The sequence below is a fragment of the Talpa europaea genome, assembly GCF_964194135.1.
Source record: "Talpa europaea genome assembly, chromosome: 1".
NCBI classification, from domain to species: domain Eukaryota; kingdom Metazoa; phylum Chordata; class Mammalia; order Eulipotyphla; family Talpidae; genus Talpa; species Talpa europaea.
The window spans coordinates 156314238-156333753 of record NC_140073.1 but is presented as its reverse complement, the minus strand read 5'-3'; the positions used below and the strand labels follow the sequence as shown (position 1 = coordinate 156333753).

At 62.9% G+C, this 19516-nt stretch overlaps 1 protein-coding gene across 2 annotated transcripts in view; it reads right to left on the bottom strand.

Moving 5' to 3' along the window:
• The window catches only part of AGAP1 (ArfGAP with GTPase domain, ankyrin repeat and PH domain 1), a gene marked incomplete at both ends in the record, with an annotated part of 360154 nt that overhangs the window by 241024 nt on the left and 99614 nt on the right, over positions 1 to 19516 (bottom strand). For both annotated transcript variants that reach the window (XM_084255022.1, XM_084255023.1), the window contains 2 exons: positions 7588 to 7675; positions 13427 to 13485. In XM_084255022.1, coding sequence (XP_084111148.1) covers positions 7588 to 7675; positions 13427 to 13485 — 147 coding nt within the window. The remainder of the gene's footprint in view (positions 1 to 7587; positions 7676 to 13426; positions 13486 to 19516) is intronic.

Sequence of the window (19516 nt, the reverse complement as noted above, 5' to 3'; positions counted from 1 at the left end):
GTCACCTCGTCGGTCCTTCCCCTTAACCATTTACGTCATCTCCCTCTGTTCCTGACTTTGTGCCTCCTGCGGGCACATCTTAGGTTTGCTCCCTGCATCCAGGCACAAATTTCACCCCATTACCCCAAACAAACATGCTCTTATGGCCTCCTGAAATGCTAGGTTGGCAGGTCAAATCACTGTAACCACAGGAAGCTGCCCCCCCCTACACACACATGTACACATGCACACGCAGCCTGCCCACCCTCCTGGGGTCTGTGCCAGCTCCCTGAGGTCAGGCCTCAGGTCCTGGGCTGGTGCCCCTGACCCTACAGGACACTGAGGGGTCTCTGGTCACTTCTGCCGATACTTGGCCTGTTCTGCAGAGTTTTAACTTTGCCTCCTTCATCTGTGTCCTGGCCCCGGAGCTGCTCAGAACCCCAAGGGGAGCTTGGCCCTGACAGCTTGGGGGTCAGGCAAACCTGACAAGAGGGGATCCTCTCTGCAGGCAACGACAGACACCCCGTTTCTGTGCTGTGTGGGCTGGTTGCGCCCCCTCCAGGGCGAGGTCAGTCTCTCCAACAGTCACATGCCTCTGGCCAAGCCCATGCCCCCAGACCTCAAACCCAACCCCATCAGCCCCACCTCACACCCCAGCCTCCTACTCCCCCCCAAACTCCGCCTCCCCCCCACCCACACTCCCCTGGAAACAGCCCACGGCCCCTCCTCTCCTCCACTGTTGCCGCGGGTGGGCTCAGTCAGGCTGCCCTGCCCTCTGTGTCCTGCCCCAGAAGCCTCTGGGCCCTGCCTTCTGTGAAGCAGTTATGAGAGCTGTCTACCCCCCTCCTGGGAACTCGAAGTAGATGGGCAGGTGGGTGCAGGAGGTGGTCCAGGAGCGGACACCTTAGTGCCAAACATGGAAGAAGATGCGGGAGACGAAACCATCAGGGCTTGAAAGTCAAGAAGAAAAGTGCCTGGACGCGCCCACAGGCCACAGGCAGGAGAGGCCAGAGAGGCAGGGAGGCTCATGGGCTCCGGGAAGTTTGGGCCTGGCTCCCTCCCATGGCCCAGGGGCGTGGACCCCACCTGCTGACGGGGGACCCATGGCACAAAGCGCCCGCCTGCTACACTCAGGAGGGTGTGACGCCAGCCAGGTCCCAGGACCGCCCACCCTGGAGTCTGTGCTGGAGGCCTCGAGAAGACATTTAACTCCTCCTCCCGGCCTGTGGGCGCTCGGGGCCTCACAGTCCTGCCGCCACTGAGGGGAGAGACCTCGCCGGGCCAGCAGCCCCCGAAGGCTGAAAGCTGAGTCCGTGCGCTGGTGATGCGCCTTCCCCACCCCAGCGCCTGAAGTCGGCATCTTCCCTGCAAGCAGAGGGTCGAGGCTGAGGCTTCCAGACCACAGCGGGCAGCTGCCTGGGCAAGCATCAGACTGGCCAGAGGCTGCGAGGTGCAGGGGCTGGAGCTGGGCACCAGCAAGGACACAAAGGCCTAAAGACACAGGCGGACAAGCAACGGAGGGCCGTGAGCGCGCGGGACGGTTCCGTCCGCCAGGCCAATGGCTGCTGTGGAAACCGCGGTGAAAAGTTCATGCAGGAAGCTCTGAAAACCCTCTGGAGTTAAATTTCTAGAGGCAAAATCATCTAAGGTTGCCAATGAGAGACTTTCTAGGTCCAAGTCTCCTTTTTCCTATATAAGGAGCAGCTTAGCACACGTCCCTTCCAGAGTCGTGGAGTCCTCGGGACAGACAGCTGCGTCCCCAGCGTGCAGACCAGGGGTCTCTGGGAGTCGGGCCACAGGGGAGGGGGCGCTCGGGGAGCCCGGCACGGGGCTGGCACCGGCCAGCACACCTTCTCCTCGGCATGCACATTCTCATCGGACTGAGAGGAAATCACTCCCTTGGGACCTCGCTTTCTCCAGAAGCCTCTTCTCCCTGGAACACACACGCGGGCCCTGTGCTCAGCTCCCAGCAGCCATCACAACTTGGGGTGGTGGCTTCTGAGCTCCACCAACCAACTCAGCACACTCTGTCCTGCTGATACTATCAACGCCAACGGTACCAGCTCCGTCCAGCTTTTCCTTGTCCAAAATCAAGCAACACCTGGTCTCTTACAGCTTTTTTGATGTTCCAGTGATTGCAGCGCCTTCCCCTAGTTTAGACACCATCACCCGACCCTCACCCTGGCTCACTCACGGGGCAGATGAAGGGAACGGCCAGGCCAGAGCTGTTTCCCAGGTGGGAGGCGGGACGAGTCCCTGGAACTGAGAAGCGCCGTCTGCTGTGCCTGCTAACCCACCTGGGGCAGGCTCACGGCCTGCGGGGCCACACACAACCCTCATTAAAAAAATGATCAAGGGCTCAGAATCACTTGGTTGCAAGTAATATGGTAAAATGATGTCAAAAAATTTAGATGGCCCGATTTCAAAACTACTCCAATTTTATTAGCGTTCACAGATTTTTCTCCTCTGCATTGAACCACTAAACAGGACCCAAGAACATGCTTCGAAATAATTCCAACAGCTGTTCAGCAGTGGGAGCCGGCAATATTTTTCTTAAGTTTATTTGATTTGGAAAGGGCTTTTGAAACTGACAGCTTAAATGCATTTCATGTGTCCCAGAAATAAGGCCGGGTATTTACCACATGGCTCGTTTCTAAGGAGCTAAGTAAACACTCATTACAGAGCTGGCACGCACACTGGGGGCGGCCTTCACCGCCCCGCCAGCAGGTGGCGCTGTCCTGAGGGGGTCATTCCAGGCAGTGTGCTGCAGGGCGACCAGCGCGCAGGTGACCGGCCAGCCAGCAGGCCCTCTGGCCAGGGACGTGACCACAAGGACTTGCCGTCAGCATGTGACACGGGCTGCAAGGGACATGCGGCAAGTGCAGAGCACAGTGGCAGCCCTGAGTGGTCAGACCACGAGGCTAGAGCGGGAGGCAACCGCGCCTGCCCACACAGCTCTTCTGACTGCCCTGGGCCCTGGGCAGTGTCAAACAAAGAGCCCCCGTGACACTGCACTACCTCCCTACCCCACGTGAGAGCCCCAAGCCGGGGTGGGGCCACTTCCGATTCTGTTCTTTTCTCCAGTCTGCAAATTCCTTGATGGGATCCAGAAGGATGCCCGGGGCAGCACTTCCAGGGAGCCCGGCCAGCTGGGGGCTTCGTCTTGGCGGCCAGGCCAGGGCCTGCCAGGAGGAGGATGTGGGAGCAGAGGGCGGAACAGGAGGTCAGGACCCGCTCCGAGCAGAGGACTCAGGAGCAGAGGGGCCCACGCTGACACAGCGCCATCGTCTACGGGGAGGGTGCGGCCAGGCTAAGGCCGAGTCCTCCATGAGTGGCCACTGTGTCCCGTCACCGCACAACTGGGAAGTCCGCCGCTCTGTTGGCATGCACCGGGATGGGGACCCGTCCATGGCTCCAAGACTGGGAACCCCGAGTGCAGCAGGTCCCGTGTAGGCGAGAGTGATAAGGAGGGCTTGGGGCTGTTGAGGGGTCATGTCACCCCACGGATGCTGGGGTCCACACGGGTCTGAGTGGCGACAGGACCTCCCGGTAACTGGGGTTTCAGGGCCTCCCATGGCTGTCAGGCGACTTCCTCTCCCATCACTCCAGCAAGTCCCAATTTAATTCCGCCTTTAATTCCACACCTGCACTCCTAAGTCTGAGTGTGTGTGTGTGTGTGTGTGTGAGAGAGAGAGAGAGAGAGAGAGAGAGAGAGAGAGAGAGAGAGAGAGAGAGAGAGAGGCAGATTTCCAACTTGAGAGTCAGAGTGTCCTGCGGGGTGGGGGGCGTAGGACGCTCCAGGTCACTGCCACAGGAGCTTGTCACCGTGGGGAAGATGGGAGACACAGACGAGGTCCAAGCAACAGGGAGGGGAAGGCGCTGCCCTCCTGGAGGGTAGAGGTGGTACTGTCACGGCCTCCACACGGGCCAGGCTCCACCCCCAGGCTCTGGGCCAGAAACCTGCTCGCTGCTGGCTGAGAGATTGAGGGGCTTCCTGCCCAAACACGTGGTCTCAGGCCTGGGAGAAGCTGGAGACTCATCCACTGAGGGACACGTCCCTGATGAACTGAGGTCGTACAGACACGGGCAACACATGGACAGGAGCTCCAGGCCCGGCAACACCCCTCTCTGCAGCCTCCCGGACACCCTGACCCACTCCCACCGCGGCCAGGTGCCTGCCCTCCCCTCCGGCGCTCACACCCGGGCTGACTGCAGGTTCCGGGGGGAAGGGGCGCTGCAGGCAGCCGGCTTCATCCGATCTTTTCACACCCTCCTGGCCTCGAACACATTAGCTGAGGGCGCAGGAAGCACAGTCTGTGGACGTTCTCAAATCTGGCTCCATCACCCTGAAAGTCTCCCCCTCGACCCCCACACGGCCCAGCCGCCTGTGGAGCGCGCCCCCGGATGGCGGGGCTGGGGTTCGCTCTCAGCTCCGGCACTCCCAGGGCCCTCGGGGGACAGGGCAGGTGCCCCAGGGACCAGGCCCCTCTCCGAAGGGCAGGAACCTGTCGGCTCCCACGCGGCCCCCTGCTTTCTGTCAAACTCCCAGCAAACACCAGACAGCCTGGGCCTCCATCCTCTCTCTCCCCTTGATTCTGAAGGGAATGGGTAAAAAATCGAGAGGGGTCTGTGGCGGGGAGGCAGGATCCACAACAAATATGAAGCTGGTGAGACATGAACTGGAAACTCGAACAGCAAAGCCCTGCGTGACCCCGACCCCCATCAGCAGCTGTCACAGGCCCTGAGCCAGAGTTGTCTCCTCCCAGCCACCGTCAGGGCATGGTGGCTGCGAAATCTCCCTCAACGTGCTCACCCACCCTGAACCCCACAGGAATCCCAGTGCTGCCCATCACCCCGCTTCTCACTGAGACCTGCCAGGGCACCCAGCCATTCCGGGTGCAGAGATGCAGCTGTCTGGGAGGCGTTAATCCCGTTGGAGACGCCCAGGCCGTGGCCGTGACCCTGCCCGGAGGGGGTGGCGTGAAAGTGAGGTCGCACACGAGTAGGGGGACCCACATCCAGTGGTGGGGTCCTTGTGAGAAGAGGGACACTTGGGCACAGGAGCAGGCACAGGAAGGACAGGGCAGAGACCAGACAGATGTGGCTACAGGCTGGCAGCACCAAGGGACCGGCCATGCCAGCAGGGGACAGGCATGAACCCCCAAAGAACCAACCCCAGTGCCCCAGGGCCCCAGATGTCCAGACGCGAGAGCCGAGAGCACAGGCTGCTGTGGGAGCCACAGGTGACAGTCACCGGCTACAGCAGCCCCGGGACTCATCCACACGCAGCTGAGTCACCTCACACTCACCCACACACCTCCCGGCCCCCGAGTCACCTCACACTCACCCCACACACATCCGCTCACACACCCCCCACGCAGTTTACTCCTTGCTTACTCTGGAGTCCCAGACACCCCGCTGAGCTCCTCGCGCCCGCACGGCTGACTCACTCATCAAGGAACACACGGAACGCTCAAGTCTGGCCCTCATTTAAATTGCATCTTCCAAATTATCTAAACGCGGTGAGTTGGCGCGCTCTGCTCCAAGAATAAAGTATCAGCCGGAACGGATCACACAATTAAAACAGAGACGTGACCTCGGATGTCTGGTTACACGCACCTGGGGGCGTGTAACACGGGGCTGCGGGCAAAGTCGGGGAGCACCCTGCACCCTGTCCTCTGCCCAGAGTGAGTGGGGCCCCTCACCCGGCACCCCACCGCTAAGCAGGCCTGGAGCAGGGCACCGGGCACAGACTGGGGAGCGCGGGATGCTCGGTGGACCAGACAGGCGTCCACAGTCACGCGGCCTCGGCCACTACCTGGAAGGGGCTGCTTGCACGCAGCCACGGGGCAGCAGGAGACACAGAGACGCAAAGGCCTGCAGCAAGGCCGAGGGCAGGCCCGGCCCAGCCCCCAACGCCTGTCAGCTGCGGGTCCCCGTCCACGCAGCTGTGGCAGGAGGGTCAGGGCTACACTGGCCTCTCTGCCCCCTCGGGCATGGCCCAGAGCATTTTCTCTGCCTCCAGTAACCCAGGCAACAGCACAGTCGGCTCCAACGCATTCTCAGGTGGAGCGTCCCGGCGACGCCAGGGCGGCAACCGAGGGACAGCAGCAGACCCAGGGCAGAAGTGGGGTCACACAGGCACGTGGCCAAGCTCTGGGAAGGTGCAGGGGGCAGGTTCTGGAAACAGAACTGGCCGGGGACAACAGGCGCCTGTCCTCATGACCCTCCCAGCACCGGGACCCTGAATGCGTCCATGGGGTGCGCCTGTGTGTGGGGTGCTGAGCACCCAGGCCACATCGCCTCTGGGAAGCCCGCCAGAAATCCCGGGCTTTCTGGGGTGGCAGGCAGGTCAGTGGGCCCGCGCAGCTGGGTCCCAGCCACACGACACTCAACCCTGAGGAACAAACAGAAATCCCAAGAAGAAAGCTCTGAAGAGACTCCTGGGGGAGGCTCAGACACCCGGCTAGAACCCTGCCAGACCACGGCACCCGGGGCAGCACCGCCGGGCGGGCGGGAGAGCAGACGCGCAGCCCTCCCGGCCCACAGCCTGCACACTGTCCCGGGGCAGCGGCTTCTGCTGGCCGACGCCCACCCCTGCTAGTCCCGAGCCTCGTTCCAATAGGGAGGATGCAAAAAGGAGGCCTTGCCCGACGTGGCCCCTGGGGGCTTAGTTTGTGGGATGGCAAAAAAATGGCAGAGCCCTTGGCGAGGCGGCCCACGACTCCGGGATGGTGACAGCCAGGACAGGAGTTAGGCACCAGACAGGCGTTACAGCGGACAGGGAAGCTACTCGGGCGACGGCTAGTCAGACAGCTAAGGGACGAAACAGGTGGGATGTGAAACGTCAGAAAAAAGGGAGAAAATGAAACAAAAAGGATGTGACACAGAACAGGAGGGAGGCGCTACGGTACAGGCCGCGTCTCTCCTCCCGGGCGAGGCGAGCGCTGCCGTGAGGAAGGGCATAGTTACCTGCGTCCACATCTGCAAAGAATGGAACAGCCAGTGAGGAAAGAAGGAACCAGAAATTCAGTGTCTCGCGGAGAGAAAATAGAGTTTAGACAACTGCCCCCTGCACTAGCTACACCTGCTTGGGGGCGCGGGGCTTGGTGGTCTCGCTCATTTTGGGGACACGTTACCGCAAGCAGAAAATAAAATACAGGTATGTTAACTGAAGCAGCCAAGGCCCAGCGGCCAGAGGAACGTCCTACTGTCCCTCAGAGCGAGTCCTGAGCGCCTGGGGTGCGGCCTGGGGGCTCACGTGGTGGGCCCCGGCCAGGGACTGGGCTGGGGAGGGCACAGAGGCCGAGAGCCTCAGAATCCAGGTCCGAGGAAGGGCGAGTGACGGTGAGGGCGATGCTGGGCCAGCGTCGGAAGGACAGAGCTGCCAGGGACCACCCATAGCCTCGCTCCCCACGGCTCCGCGGCTCTGCTCACCGCGTGGACGTCACCCAGACCACGCGGGGCCTGCACCACAGGACTTCTGCTCCTCACTATTTCATCTCCTCCCTGACGTGGGCTGCACCAGGAGGTGATTTCCTGACGTCTACAGTAAAACCTTAGGAACTAAGCTCTCCTAAGCGAGAGGCTGCCCGCCCAGAGGCATACCTTCCGGAGACTCCTCCTGGACGTAGGTGCCCGTCAAGTACCGGTGCACCAGGGCCGACTTGCCGCTGGCCAGGTTACCCACGATTCCCTGCAATGAAGAAACGGACATTGTTAGGTTCCAGGGCACGGGCCTGGTGGGCATTCTGCAAAGGGGGGTCCTGAGGGGCCCCTTGGGCACTGGCTCGGGCCCTGTGCACACCCTGCCGAGGGGAAGGGGGTTGTGACTCTGCCACGTCGTTCTCAGAGCTCCAAGGGCATCCATGCTGCAGCCACCAACACCGGCCATGCCTCCTCCCCAGGCCATGTGGCGGCCACATCGGGCAGGACCAGCGATGCGGCCCCCATGTACGGGGCAGCGTACACGGGGCAGCGGCCTGCGGACAGCGCGAATGCATGGGCGAGGGGGATGGAGAAAGAGGACCTGCAGAGCCAGGCAGCCACGTCCTCCCACCGCGCGGAGTCAGCCCCAGGAGGGAGCAGGCGCCTGCAGGCAGGGCTGGCTTCCGGAGCCTTCTTCACAACAGCTCCCTGGACAACGCTGAGACACGGGGTCCTCAGGAAGCCCTCCCGCGTGTCCCGGGGCCCTCCCGCTCCACCTCTCTGAAGCAGCCCCAGGGCCAGCGCCTTCCCCTCACCCACTAGAACTTTCCCATCTGCACGTTGATTCTTTCAGAAAATCAAAATGGGAGATGCGTCCTCGCACCAGCCCGAGTCACAGGTGTTCCTTCTTCCCAGCCCCACTCACCGGCTCCCCCCTCCTCCCCATGAAACCTGGAGTGCTGGCCGGTGTCGCAGGGGAGGGGCCAGGGCGCCCGAGACACCCACGTCACCCCAGCCTCTCCTGCTCCCCACCCAGCCGCCTGCAGCAGCCAACAAAGATGATCTCCCACAGACCTTCCGCCAGCTGCCTCCCCCCAGGTCTCCGCACTCCCGCCTTCTAACACCCACGGGTGCCAGGCCTCGTGGGCTACGGCGGTACATGCTCCACCCCAGCTCTGGGTGTTCCGACCTGACCCACCAGGTGAACGCTAAGGTCTTCTCATCACTCGAACTATCCACACTGTTCTCAGACAGCAGTGACCAGGGCCCGCCGTTCCCTCCCCGTCTGCTCAGCACTCTTGGGGCTGCACCCAACCCCCTGTAGGGCGCCATCACGTGGAGCAGGCTGTGTGGTGTGGTGATCCTGGGAGGGGCCTAGACTTCACCCCAACATGACCTCCCCCTCCACCCTGGGAATACCGGAGTCTATGAAACGGCCAGTGCAAAGTGTGACCCCCTCACCTTCTGCCCCCGCCTTCTGCACCTGTAGGGTAAGTGAAAAATTATCAGGCTTTTCTGTTCTCCCGCCATTAGCATTAATGATGGATCCCTGAGGTCCTACGTGCATGCCTGATGGCGGGCACCTGGAGTGGGGGGTGGGCATGCGCAGGTGGGTGCACCTGGGCTGAGACTGGGCTTATAAGGGTGTCATGGGGATGCCAGCACAGAACAGGACAAGCAGAACCGGCAGAGCAGCAAAGGAGAAGTAGAGAGCACGAACGAGCCCAGAAGGAGTGAAGATTCGCCAGGGCCTGGGAGGCCTGCCAGCCTGCCAGCCTCCCGGCGCCCCGGCCCTGTAAAAAGTTCAATAAAAGTCTGAAAAGCCACCGAGGGCTCTAGGACTCTCCTCTACCCGTCTGCTCGGATCACAGAGATTCTGCTCTGTGCTTGCTGGCACTACAGCACCCCAGCTGTTCATCTTCACCCCACAAGGCCTCTGAGATGCCCAGTGTAAGGTAAGGTAAAAAAGTATCAGGCTTTTCTGCCCGCCCGCCATTAGGATGGATGATGGATCCTTGCAGTCCTGAATGCATGCCTGATCGCGGGCACCTGGAGCAGGGTGTGGGCGTGTGTAAGTGGGTGCACCTGGGCTGAGAGACTGGCCTTATAAGGGCGGCATCGGAGGGGCTGCCAGCAGAGCAGAATGAGAGCAAAAGAGAACCAGCAGAGAAGAGGCCATGAGAGAAGGCCCGAGAGCCCAGAAAGAGTGAAGACTTGCTGGGGGCTGGGAGACCTGCCAGCCTCCCGGCCCCCCGTGTACCTGGTAAATCCCAATAAAAGCCTGCAAAAGCCACCGAGGGCTCTAGGACTCCTCCCTCACCCGTCTGCGTGGGATCACAGAAAACCTGCTCGAGGCCATCCTGCCGCTACACCCAGCCTGACAACATCAGTGGCTGCCGGAAGCCCTGGCCAGCGGCCCTCCAGAGGGCACCTCCTCTAGGACGCGGCACCTCCCCGCCAGCCCCTGGGGCCCGCCTCACCTCACACACCAGCCCGGAGGGCCGGCGGCCACGAGGACAGGCCCCGGGGGCTGTGCCCAGCAGCAGCGGAGCGAGGGACCCAGAGCCCAGGAGCGGGTAGCTCCTGGACAAACGGCCCTCCCGAGCGCACTGACGTCTCCCTTACCTCGGGCCTCCGCAATCTGAGAATTTCTACCTCCTCATTATTCTTTTGCTCCCGGGCACCTGCTGTTTGTCAGCTTCATGCTGAGAAAATCCAAAACAGTAGGCCACAGAATTAAATTTTTAATTAAGATTAGCGTTTCTTTTCCCGAGGAGGAAAATGCTCAAATCAAAAGCTGTTCAGCCTGTGCTTTCTGGGCAGGCTGCCTCCTCCCTCCCTGCGCCCTGATCCCTCTGGGATTCCCAAGAGCCCGCTCCGGGGGCGGGAGGGGCTTTAGGGGCTCCCAGCCCCGACACTCATGTCCCGGCCAACATTCTCATTTGAAACACACACAGCAAGAGCCTCTGGGGGGGAGAAGCCAACGGAGGGAGAGGAGCCCTCTACAGAGCTGCACCCACGGGCCCCTGACCCGTGCCCACCAGGCGGCCGTGCGACGGACGGATGCAGCCCGGTCCGGCCCACGGGAGCGGGAGGCCCTGCAAACGCGAACCTTCATGGGAGCAGAGCGCCACCACCCACCCTCCCTCCCCCAGTGCTGAACCGTGATGCCAGGACCCAACTGGAGTCCCTCAGAGGCCCCCGTCTTCGTAAGCCTGCTTCTCGGTCACCCACACATCATCTACCTGCTAAATACAAGGCTGCTGAAAGCAAAGCCCTTCGTGAAAGCCCCAGCTGGGAGGTCACTGAGCAGGCAGGGAGTGACGGGCGGGAGGGGCCGGGACACTACTGGGGGGAGTGTCCGGCAGTGCCTGACCTCCCACGAGCTCTTGGAAGGAGACACTGCGCTGTCTTCTCTGACGACTCCAGGGACCTGCTGCACAAGGTCACATAAAGAACCCATTGGGGGCGAGCTGTGGTGCCATCCCCTGCTGCGCTGGAGCCACGGAGCCGGGTTCCGAGCGCGCTGACCTCAGGGCCCACCTGCCTCAGGCTGCTGTGCCCGAGGGGGGAGACAGTGGACACAAAGAGCCGTCTGTGTGGACGCCCCTCCCCGCGGCATCTTCTGGGGTGGCCGTGGGACACGCTGAGCGGCCATCCTGCAGGGCCAGCCGTTCCCAGAACTGCAGAGTCACTCAGGGCGACTTGTCCACGGGTGCTGCCCCCTTGGCAAGTCCAAACCGACTTTAGGGGAGTTCCTAGAGCACGAATCCACGTCGCCTTTAGTGCCTCACCCTCTCCGCCTCCAGCCGTTTATTGCAGATAACACGGCTGTGAAACGCCAGCAGAAAAACAAGGTTTGGGTCAGGAGCATCCTCGACGGGGATGGACAGAGCTCGCGACGCGCCCTGCCAGCGGGACCCGCGGAGGAGCCCGCGGCCAAGGCCAGGTCACCTGCAGGCGCTCGGGGCCGCCTCCGTGGGGCGACGTGGATTTGAATTTGTGAGTCTTAAGTAGAAATTTAACATCCCCTCCTGGTGACCTAACCACTCTGCAAGAGGCCACCAGGCACGAGGGGCCGGCAGCCCCACGCTGACAGGGAAGCGTGGGAGCATTCCTGGTGGCACAAGGCCAGCCTGGCCGTGGGAGAGGGCAGCGGATCCCCCGGGGCAGCGGTCAGGAAGGAGCCGTGGGGAAGGCTCTTGGGAAAAACAGGCCCCCGGAGGTGGTGCTCGCAGAGCTCAGAGGCGGCAGCCAAACTTGATTCCCGCGGCCTCACCAGCGCGGCGGGACCTGAGCGGCCTGGGGTCTGCCCATGAGTGTATCTGAAACTGCTACATCTTCCGGGGACACTCCCAGGACAACACTGCCCCCTCGCATCGCTGGACGGCAGGTTCTTCATGAATACTCCATGGGCAGCAACAGGGCTGGTGCCGCCATCTGTGGACACGGACGCGACCCGGGGCTACTCCGGTCTCGAGGAAGCCGGGATTCTGGCCGGCACAAGCCGGGCCCCTCGGGGCGCGTGGAGCAAGGATAGCTCTCCGGGTGGAAGGGCGAGGGGTCGCGGAGGCCGTGGGCTGAGACGGCAGAGAGCACGGGATGTGGAAGCCGGGGTGGGGGCCGCGGGGGCACACCTGCCTTGTTCAGGGCACCGCCCCCACGCTGTCCTGTGTTCCTGAAGTTCAAAGAGGTGCCCTCCTGGGGAGCAAAGCCAGTCCCTTCCGGCGGTTGTTCAATCTCGTCTCAGGAGTGAGAAAAACCTGTGGCCCCTGACCCCAAGGTCTATCCCTGAAGTCAGGGATAAGGGGGAGACCTTGGCCAAGGGCCTCTGTGGGGGGCTGGGCGGATGCTGTGCCGGTCGGCCCAGGGCAGGTCCATGATGGACTCGGGCAGACGGACAATGGAGAGCTCCAGAGCCCTCGGTGGATTTTTCAGGCTTTCATGCTCTCGGGGAACCAGGCACACAGACACTCCAGGCTGGGCGGCTGCACGCAAGGCCTGGGCAGGGCAGGGGCGCTGGCAGGTGGGCTAGCATCCGAGCCTCCCAGCCCCCCACGAATCTTGACTCTCTCTCTGGGGTCTGGCGCTCTCTTGTGGTCTCACCCCAGAGTGGAACTCTTATGGCCGTGGCCATGCGCTCGTGCTCTCACGGCTGCCGCTGCGCGTCTCCCACCTCGAGGCGCAGGTGTGCACACGCACGCACGCCCACGATGCTCCAGGTGTCCACCATCAGGCCACGTGCCCCGCCCACCCTCCCCAGTGCTTTCTGCATCAACGCGATCAAGGCCGCAGGTGATGGCCACAGAGGCCAGTGGCAGAAAAAGCCTGAGGAACTCACTTATCTACAGGGACAAGGTTGGAGCTGCACCAGCAACATGGACCTCAGGGGAAGAGGTGCCCAGAATGAGGGGTGGGGGGGCACCCCAGGCTGCTGCACCGCGGTGTGTGGGGCAGGAAGCTCAGGGCCTCCGTAGCTCAGAGTTACACTCACACGCAGGCACACGCAGCCTCCGCCCCACTGACCTCACGACAGAGCCCACAGCCATTGAAAAGCTGTGTTTATCCCCTCCTGTCCCGGGGGCCAGAGGGTGGGGCCGTGTCATGGGGTCACAACAGACCCAAGTCACATTTTACAAAAGCCAATTCTGAGCTTTAAATGATGTCACTGAACGTAACAGACTTTCATCATGGAAACACAACTCAGCACTTTATACCAATACTTTGTCGTGAATGGTCACCAGGTTTGAGATGGCTCCTCAGAGAAACCACCCACGGCACCCCACAAAGGACAAACAAGGCCGCCACAGACACCAGAGATGTTGGGGCGCTGCCTAGCCACGGGCCACCTGGCTGCCATCTAACGTGGCCGTCACGGGCGCACACGGGGTCCAGCACCTCCTGCAGAGCGTGCCCCGCCTCTGGGAGGCAGGTGTGGTTGTGCCTGGGGTGAAGGGGGGTTCCCCGCTAGGAGCCCCTCCTGTGTGGGCGAGGACAGACAGGGCGAGGGTCCACTTACCACTTTGAGCTCCGGGACAGACCGACTCAGCGTCCATTCCTGGCTGTTCACAAAGGCGTCTGCAAAACAGGAGGGGCGGCAAAGTCAGACGCCGTGGACGTACTGAGGTGCAAGGCAGAACCCCCGTGTGCTGCTATTCAAGCCCAGGCCGCAGACCAACCCTTCCGCTTACTCCCACCCCCGAGGAAGCTGCGATTTGCAGAGCCCAGGCAGCCGGTCCAGCCCATGTTCCGTCTCCTAACGCAGATGCACGCTCCGACCCACGACTGCGAGGCCCCACCCCGGCCCTGGCGGCAAGCGCGGCAGGTGTGACGAGGCTCAGGCATTCCCGCACAGGCCCTGTGGTCGGCCATTCTGGCCTCTTCATGGAGCCGCCGCTTGCTGAAACCCTCCAGTCAGGGCGGGCGGGGTGGACTCAAGACCCCCACTGACCCCTGCAGGTCAGCAGGCGTGTTGGGGCCGAGTTAGGGTGCTAACAAACACGCCCGCCCTCAGAGACGCAGTCAGGGCTTTAGATGGGTCAGAGGAAGGAGGCGCCGGCTCCCCAGACCTGGTGGTGCCCCCTGCAGAGCCCAGTCCCGCCCCAACCAGCATGGCGGCTGGCCAGCGGCCCCGCGCCTCACCCCTCGCAGACCCCCGCAATGAAGGTGGCCCAGACGACCCGACTCCACGCCCCCCTCGCCTTTGCTTCCCTGAGCCCCCAGGACGCCCACCCCCGGGACCGACGGGCAGGCGGCGATGATGGACGCTGCTCCGGGCGCCTCCAGCTGGGCACACAGCCGCTTCCAAACGGGACTCATCTCTACACTTTCCAGATTCAGAACTAAACCACTCGCATGACATCCCGGCAGCAGCAGTGTCCACCAGACGCCCCAGTGTCATGAAACACTGCTGGCTTCCAGCAGACGCAGGATACTGGAGCCCAGCAGGGGCAGGGCAGGAGGGACACCACAGGCGTGAGGACACCGCCAGCCCCGGGGTCCGGTGGGAGGCCGGGAGGCCACAGGCTGCACGACCCTGGAACACGGCAGCAGCAGGGCCCGTGCCCACTGCGCAAGGGGTGGGGCGTGATGGTGGGTGGGGTAAGGGATCAGGCTTTGACGCCGCTGGCCTCTGCGGCTATCCCCTGTGGCCTTGAGTGCAGGAGGCGCTTGGGAGTGTGGGCGCGGAGCTGCAGGCCTGATGGTGGACACCTGGAGCGGGGTGTGGGCCTGCGTGAGTGGGCGCACCTGAGCCCAGAGGTGGGGATAAAAGCAGCAGCAGCAGCGAGAAGACAGGCGGCGTGACCGCAGCAGAGGCGAGCCCACCCACGCGCGCACGCGACCGCCAGTGAGCCCAGAGGAAGCGCCCTGAGATTCACCGGGGCCTACGGGGCCATGGTAAGGGGCTGCGCGTGGGGTGGGGCGGTGAGATGCACACCCGTCCAGATGGAGACCATCTCTGGCAGGACTCAGAGCTGAGCAGCTGGTGACCTAGGGCCGGGCCAGGGCCGGGGCAGCGCAGAGCCTTCTCCCTGGCACACGGACCTGGTCAAGGACCTGGCAGGTAACATGGTTTTCAATGTGAGGGGGCTGGGCCCTTAAGGGGTCAGTGCAGGGTTGCGCGTGGGCACACGGCCCGAGAGCCCGCCGACCGCCCTCCGGGGAAGCGCCGGTCCTCAGCTGCAGGCCAAGCAGAGGCCCCTCGGGGACGGCCCTTGGGCACGGTATCCCCTTCTTCTGGCAAACAGCTGCCCTCGGAGCATGTGTGCGTTCATGGCAATTCAGGTAACAAACACTAATTGGCCCAAACAAGCTCAGGTTCCAGCAAACACACCCACTTCAAAACCTCCCAGAGCTGCACCACCCGGCGGAGCGCCGCCCCAGAAGCTGTGTGCAAAGCCTGAGCGGGCCGCAGGGGTCAAGGAGGTGAGGGAGTCAGCCCCTGCCTGGGGGCTGGGGGAGTCTGGGGGTTCAGGCAGGCGGCAGCCCCATTTTCGGTTTGCTTACGACAGCAGCTCCGGGCCGGGCGTGTGCTCGTGTGAGATGCTGTGCACCGCGCCAAGGCCACAGGTGATGGGATGGGACGGCTGCCCAGGCCTGTCCATGCCCTCTCTTGCCCCCTGGGGCAGAGGACACTTAAGTGGAAGTGAAGCCCCACGACCGCTCCCGTGCCCTGGATGAGATGTTCTCATTCAAAACCCCCAGCCGGGACGCGTGCCCACCGCCTTGGCCTGTTGGGACTCGAGCCCCCAGCTGCCCCTCTGGTCATCAGGGGCCAGGTCACAGGTGCCGGTGATGCTCAAGTTCTTACTAGTGACATGGCACCATGTCAGGTGCCATTTTATCGTTTAAACAATAAAAAGAAACACAAAGAGCACCAAGCCCGCGAGCACGAAGTCAGGACTCTTAGCAGGAGCACAAAGCTGTGCCAGGAGCAGAAATGTGAGGCGGCCGGAGGAAGCCGGCCTTAGCCCAGGGCCGCTCGCCCTCCAGGGAGACCAGGGCTGGGGGCTCAGCTGAGCAAAGAGGCAGACTTCTAAGCGCAGGTGAGGGACACGCTCATCCCACGCGCGGGGAGGACACCTCATGGGCAGCGTGCCGAAGCCTCAGCCCCAAGGCTTTCCTGCCCATGCATGCTGTGACGGCGCTGAACAGCCGCAGCAGCAGGCTGACCACAGCCGGCACGGCAGGACGGGCGCCAGGACAGCGGCCGCTAAAGTCCCTACCACGTGGACCGATGTCGCAGGCACGGACCTCAGGACTGAAGTCACGGAAAGTGGAGCCGAGACAAGCAGGCGCCCCCTACCCTCCAGCCCTCTGCTGGCCGCAACCCTTTTCCAGAGGGCTGTGTCCAGCTCATCAAGTCCCAGGGCTGCCCGTGGGAGGGCTGCGGGAGGGCCCCGGGGAGGGGTGGGGCAGCTGTGGTGGACTGTGAGTCCCTCCCTCCTATGTGCTGTGCTGCTCGGAGCAGGTGCCCAGCCGCCTTCCCTGAGACTCACGGGACACTGGGCACATCTGGCCCCGGGGAGCATGAGCCGGGCGTCCACTCTGCGGCCCACGTGGGCATCTCTGGCTCGCCCCCGCCCCGAGCCACTGGCCCCTCCTGTCCGAGCAGGCACTGCAGGTGTCCTCCTCCTGCAGCGGCAAGTTCTCAGGGTGTAGGAGACGAAGTGGTCACCTGGTCGCAGAAGCAGACGGTGCCCACAGCCCACGTTACGAGGCTGAAGGGCTGACCCCATAACCCAGGGCAGCCAAGGGCTTCTCCCCCAAGCCTGCCCAGACCAGTGTCCAGACCCCAGGGCAGGGGCAGAGCGGGGAGGCAGAGCGGACTCAGGGAGCGGCCTGCAGTCCAGTTTGGAGGTGACCTTGCTGACCCTCGGTGTCCCTCCCGCGTGGGAACATGAGCACCCCGGCCCCCTCCTCTCACTGGCGCGTGGCGCAGGACAGGCCCCGCACCCGCATCTCCTCTGGAGCAGACGGCCCCGCCCAGGCAGGGGAAGCAGCAGCTCCTCAGCAACAGCGCAGCCAATGAGCGCAGCCGCCGCCAGCCAACGCGCAGCCCTCCAGCGCACGGCCTCCCTGGTGAGGCGGCAGCAGCGGCTGTCAGTGGCCACTGGCGCTGACTGCAGGCGGGTGTGCGAGTTCCCGGCGACGGCGCTTCCCAGCCGGCTTTCCCTGCTGCTTCCAAATCCACCTTTGTTGATAGGTGGCCGGTGGCTTAGCGTGCAGGCAGGGCGCTCGGGCCATGAGGTGGCCGCAGCCCAGCAAAGGCCACCAGAGCCAGGCCTGGACACAGGCTGTGGCGCCCACCAGCTGTGTGGGAGCAGGTGGCTGCAGCTGTCCAGAGCAACCCAGCAACTCCTAGGGGATCAAATCAGCCGACAGGCACTGCCCGCTGGTTTCCATCCCAGGCCGTTTGCGTTACTTGAACCACATGGAATCGCTGCTTTGAAGTGAACGGTGGTCAAGATACAGCCACTTCCCTGGTCCACACTGGGGGGCCCGAGAATGCATGGGGGGTACCCACATGCGTGATGGGAGTTAAACGCCTGGAAATACTCCCCCTCACTCCATCTCTGTGAAAAAGCAACAGAATCCCACGAACTGAAGAGGGCTATGAGCCAGGAGATCCAGAGGCTGCTCGGGGGAAGCCAAGCCCCACCCTCTGCACCCCACTTCCCGGCCTTGACATCAGGGCGGGGGGCAGTCGGGTGTCTGCTTAGGCCTCCCGCCTGCAGCCAGCCCAGCGTCCCTCCCGGGGCACCTGAGCCTCGCACTGTCCTTGGACCAGGGAGCCACAGCCCCCCGCCCTGCTCCGGTCCTGGGCTGCGCCCCAGGGAGCTCCGGCTTCTGATTCTTCCAAATGACCAGCCGGCCGCGCCCCAGCTGGAGCCACTTCACGTCGCCCCGCCCCTCCCTCCCGCTGGGCTCCGGCCACCACAAATACAGGTTCCAGACGAGCCTCACGGAATTACACCCGGGCAAAAAAGGAAAATGGACTAGCAGGTGAAATTTTAAAAACAACGTATCATCTCAGGGACCCAGGCGTTTATTTGAAAACCTTAAATTTCACAAGAACTGAAGGAAAAAAAAAAAAAAGATTTTTTTTTTTTAGCAACAGAGACATGAAGGAGCGGGTATTTTTAGTTTAAAGCTCCCGTAAACCCCAAATATAAACGGAATTGAGGACAGAGGAGATGGCACCGCCGCAGCCGGGAGCCGGGGGAGCCGGCGGCGTCCACGATGGCCTGGTTTCTCCGCCGAGGCAGGAGACGCGCGGCCTTAATGAAGTCAAGCAGCCGTTTCGGCAGCAGGAGCGGGCGGCCGGGAAGCCGCTGCTGACTCCCAGGGCGGCTGCCAGAGGCCTGGCGGTCTCCGCGGGGCCCGGCCTGCATCTCTCCGGCGGGTAAACAGCCTAAGCGTGACCGTGGGACAGCAGGTCCACCCAGGCTTCCTGCAAGGTCGGGGGGCGCTCCGGGGCCTCACTGACTCACAAGCAGACGGGTCCCATCCCCTCATCCCCCCATAGCACCCCCACCTCTCGAGGCCTCGCAGGCCATCAAACATCCCAGCTCGCAGTGCAGCCAGCCCGGACCCCAGGCATCTCCCCCCAGCCCCGGCACGACTCGGGACCCCGCACGGCCGCCCAGCACCTGAGAGGGTCCCTTCTCTTCTCCCTAAGATGCCCTGCAAGGCAAAGGCTGCAGGGCTAGGGGATGACCAAGTCTTAGGTTCCCAGAAGGGGGCAGGTCCCCTCGCAGCCCGTTTCCCCACAGTGGTCCTGCATGCCTCCCGACACCCGGTCCAGGGGCTCCCGGACTGCGGGCCGGTGGGCCGGGGTGGGCGGGGAGGGAGCGGTGCTGCCCCGGAGGACCGCAGCTCGGAGGGGAAGGTCAGTGCGTCCCCCTCAGCCCTGCCCTTCACTGGCCCGCTCTGCTTCAGGGCACCTCGCTTGTGAATGTGACTCAGCATCCTGGCCCCCCACCCGACTTCCGTCTGCTTCTCGCAATTATTGGGTGACAATGAACTTTGGTGCAAATGTCTTTCTAGGGCGCGTTGGCTGCTCAGGCAGGGTGGGCCCCGGGTCCCTAGGTAACCTAGAGACAACACCAGCACCTTCTCTGCAGGAGGACGGGTCCGTCTCCGCCTTGGGAACAGGACATCCAGAACAGCGAGGTCGGGGAGACCCTGGCCAGGCCCCCGGGAGCCCTCTGTGCCCGACCCCCCAGGAAGCCCCCCACCTCCCTTCCCTTGTTTCCCCAGGGCGCTCACTTCCAGTTTTAACCCCCAAACCTCACCGGTGGAGGAAACGGTGAGCTTAGAGGAAACGGTGTCCTCAGACCTGCCTGCTCACCGACGTGCAGGGAGGGAGAGCGGCACCCCTCCGTGCACAAGACGGAACCCCTGATCTGGGTTGAGGTGAGTGAACGCGCTGGGGGCAGAGCACAGTTCGGACTCGGATGTTCACTTCTGAGAGGGCATTTCCTGGAAATGCTCCAAGCATTTATAAAAGAGGGAAATTTTGGAGAAGCCCCAGTAAGTACCGAGGACTCTAGGGGGACTTTAAAGTTTGGACGGAAGAGTCCGTCCAACTTTAAACACATATCAG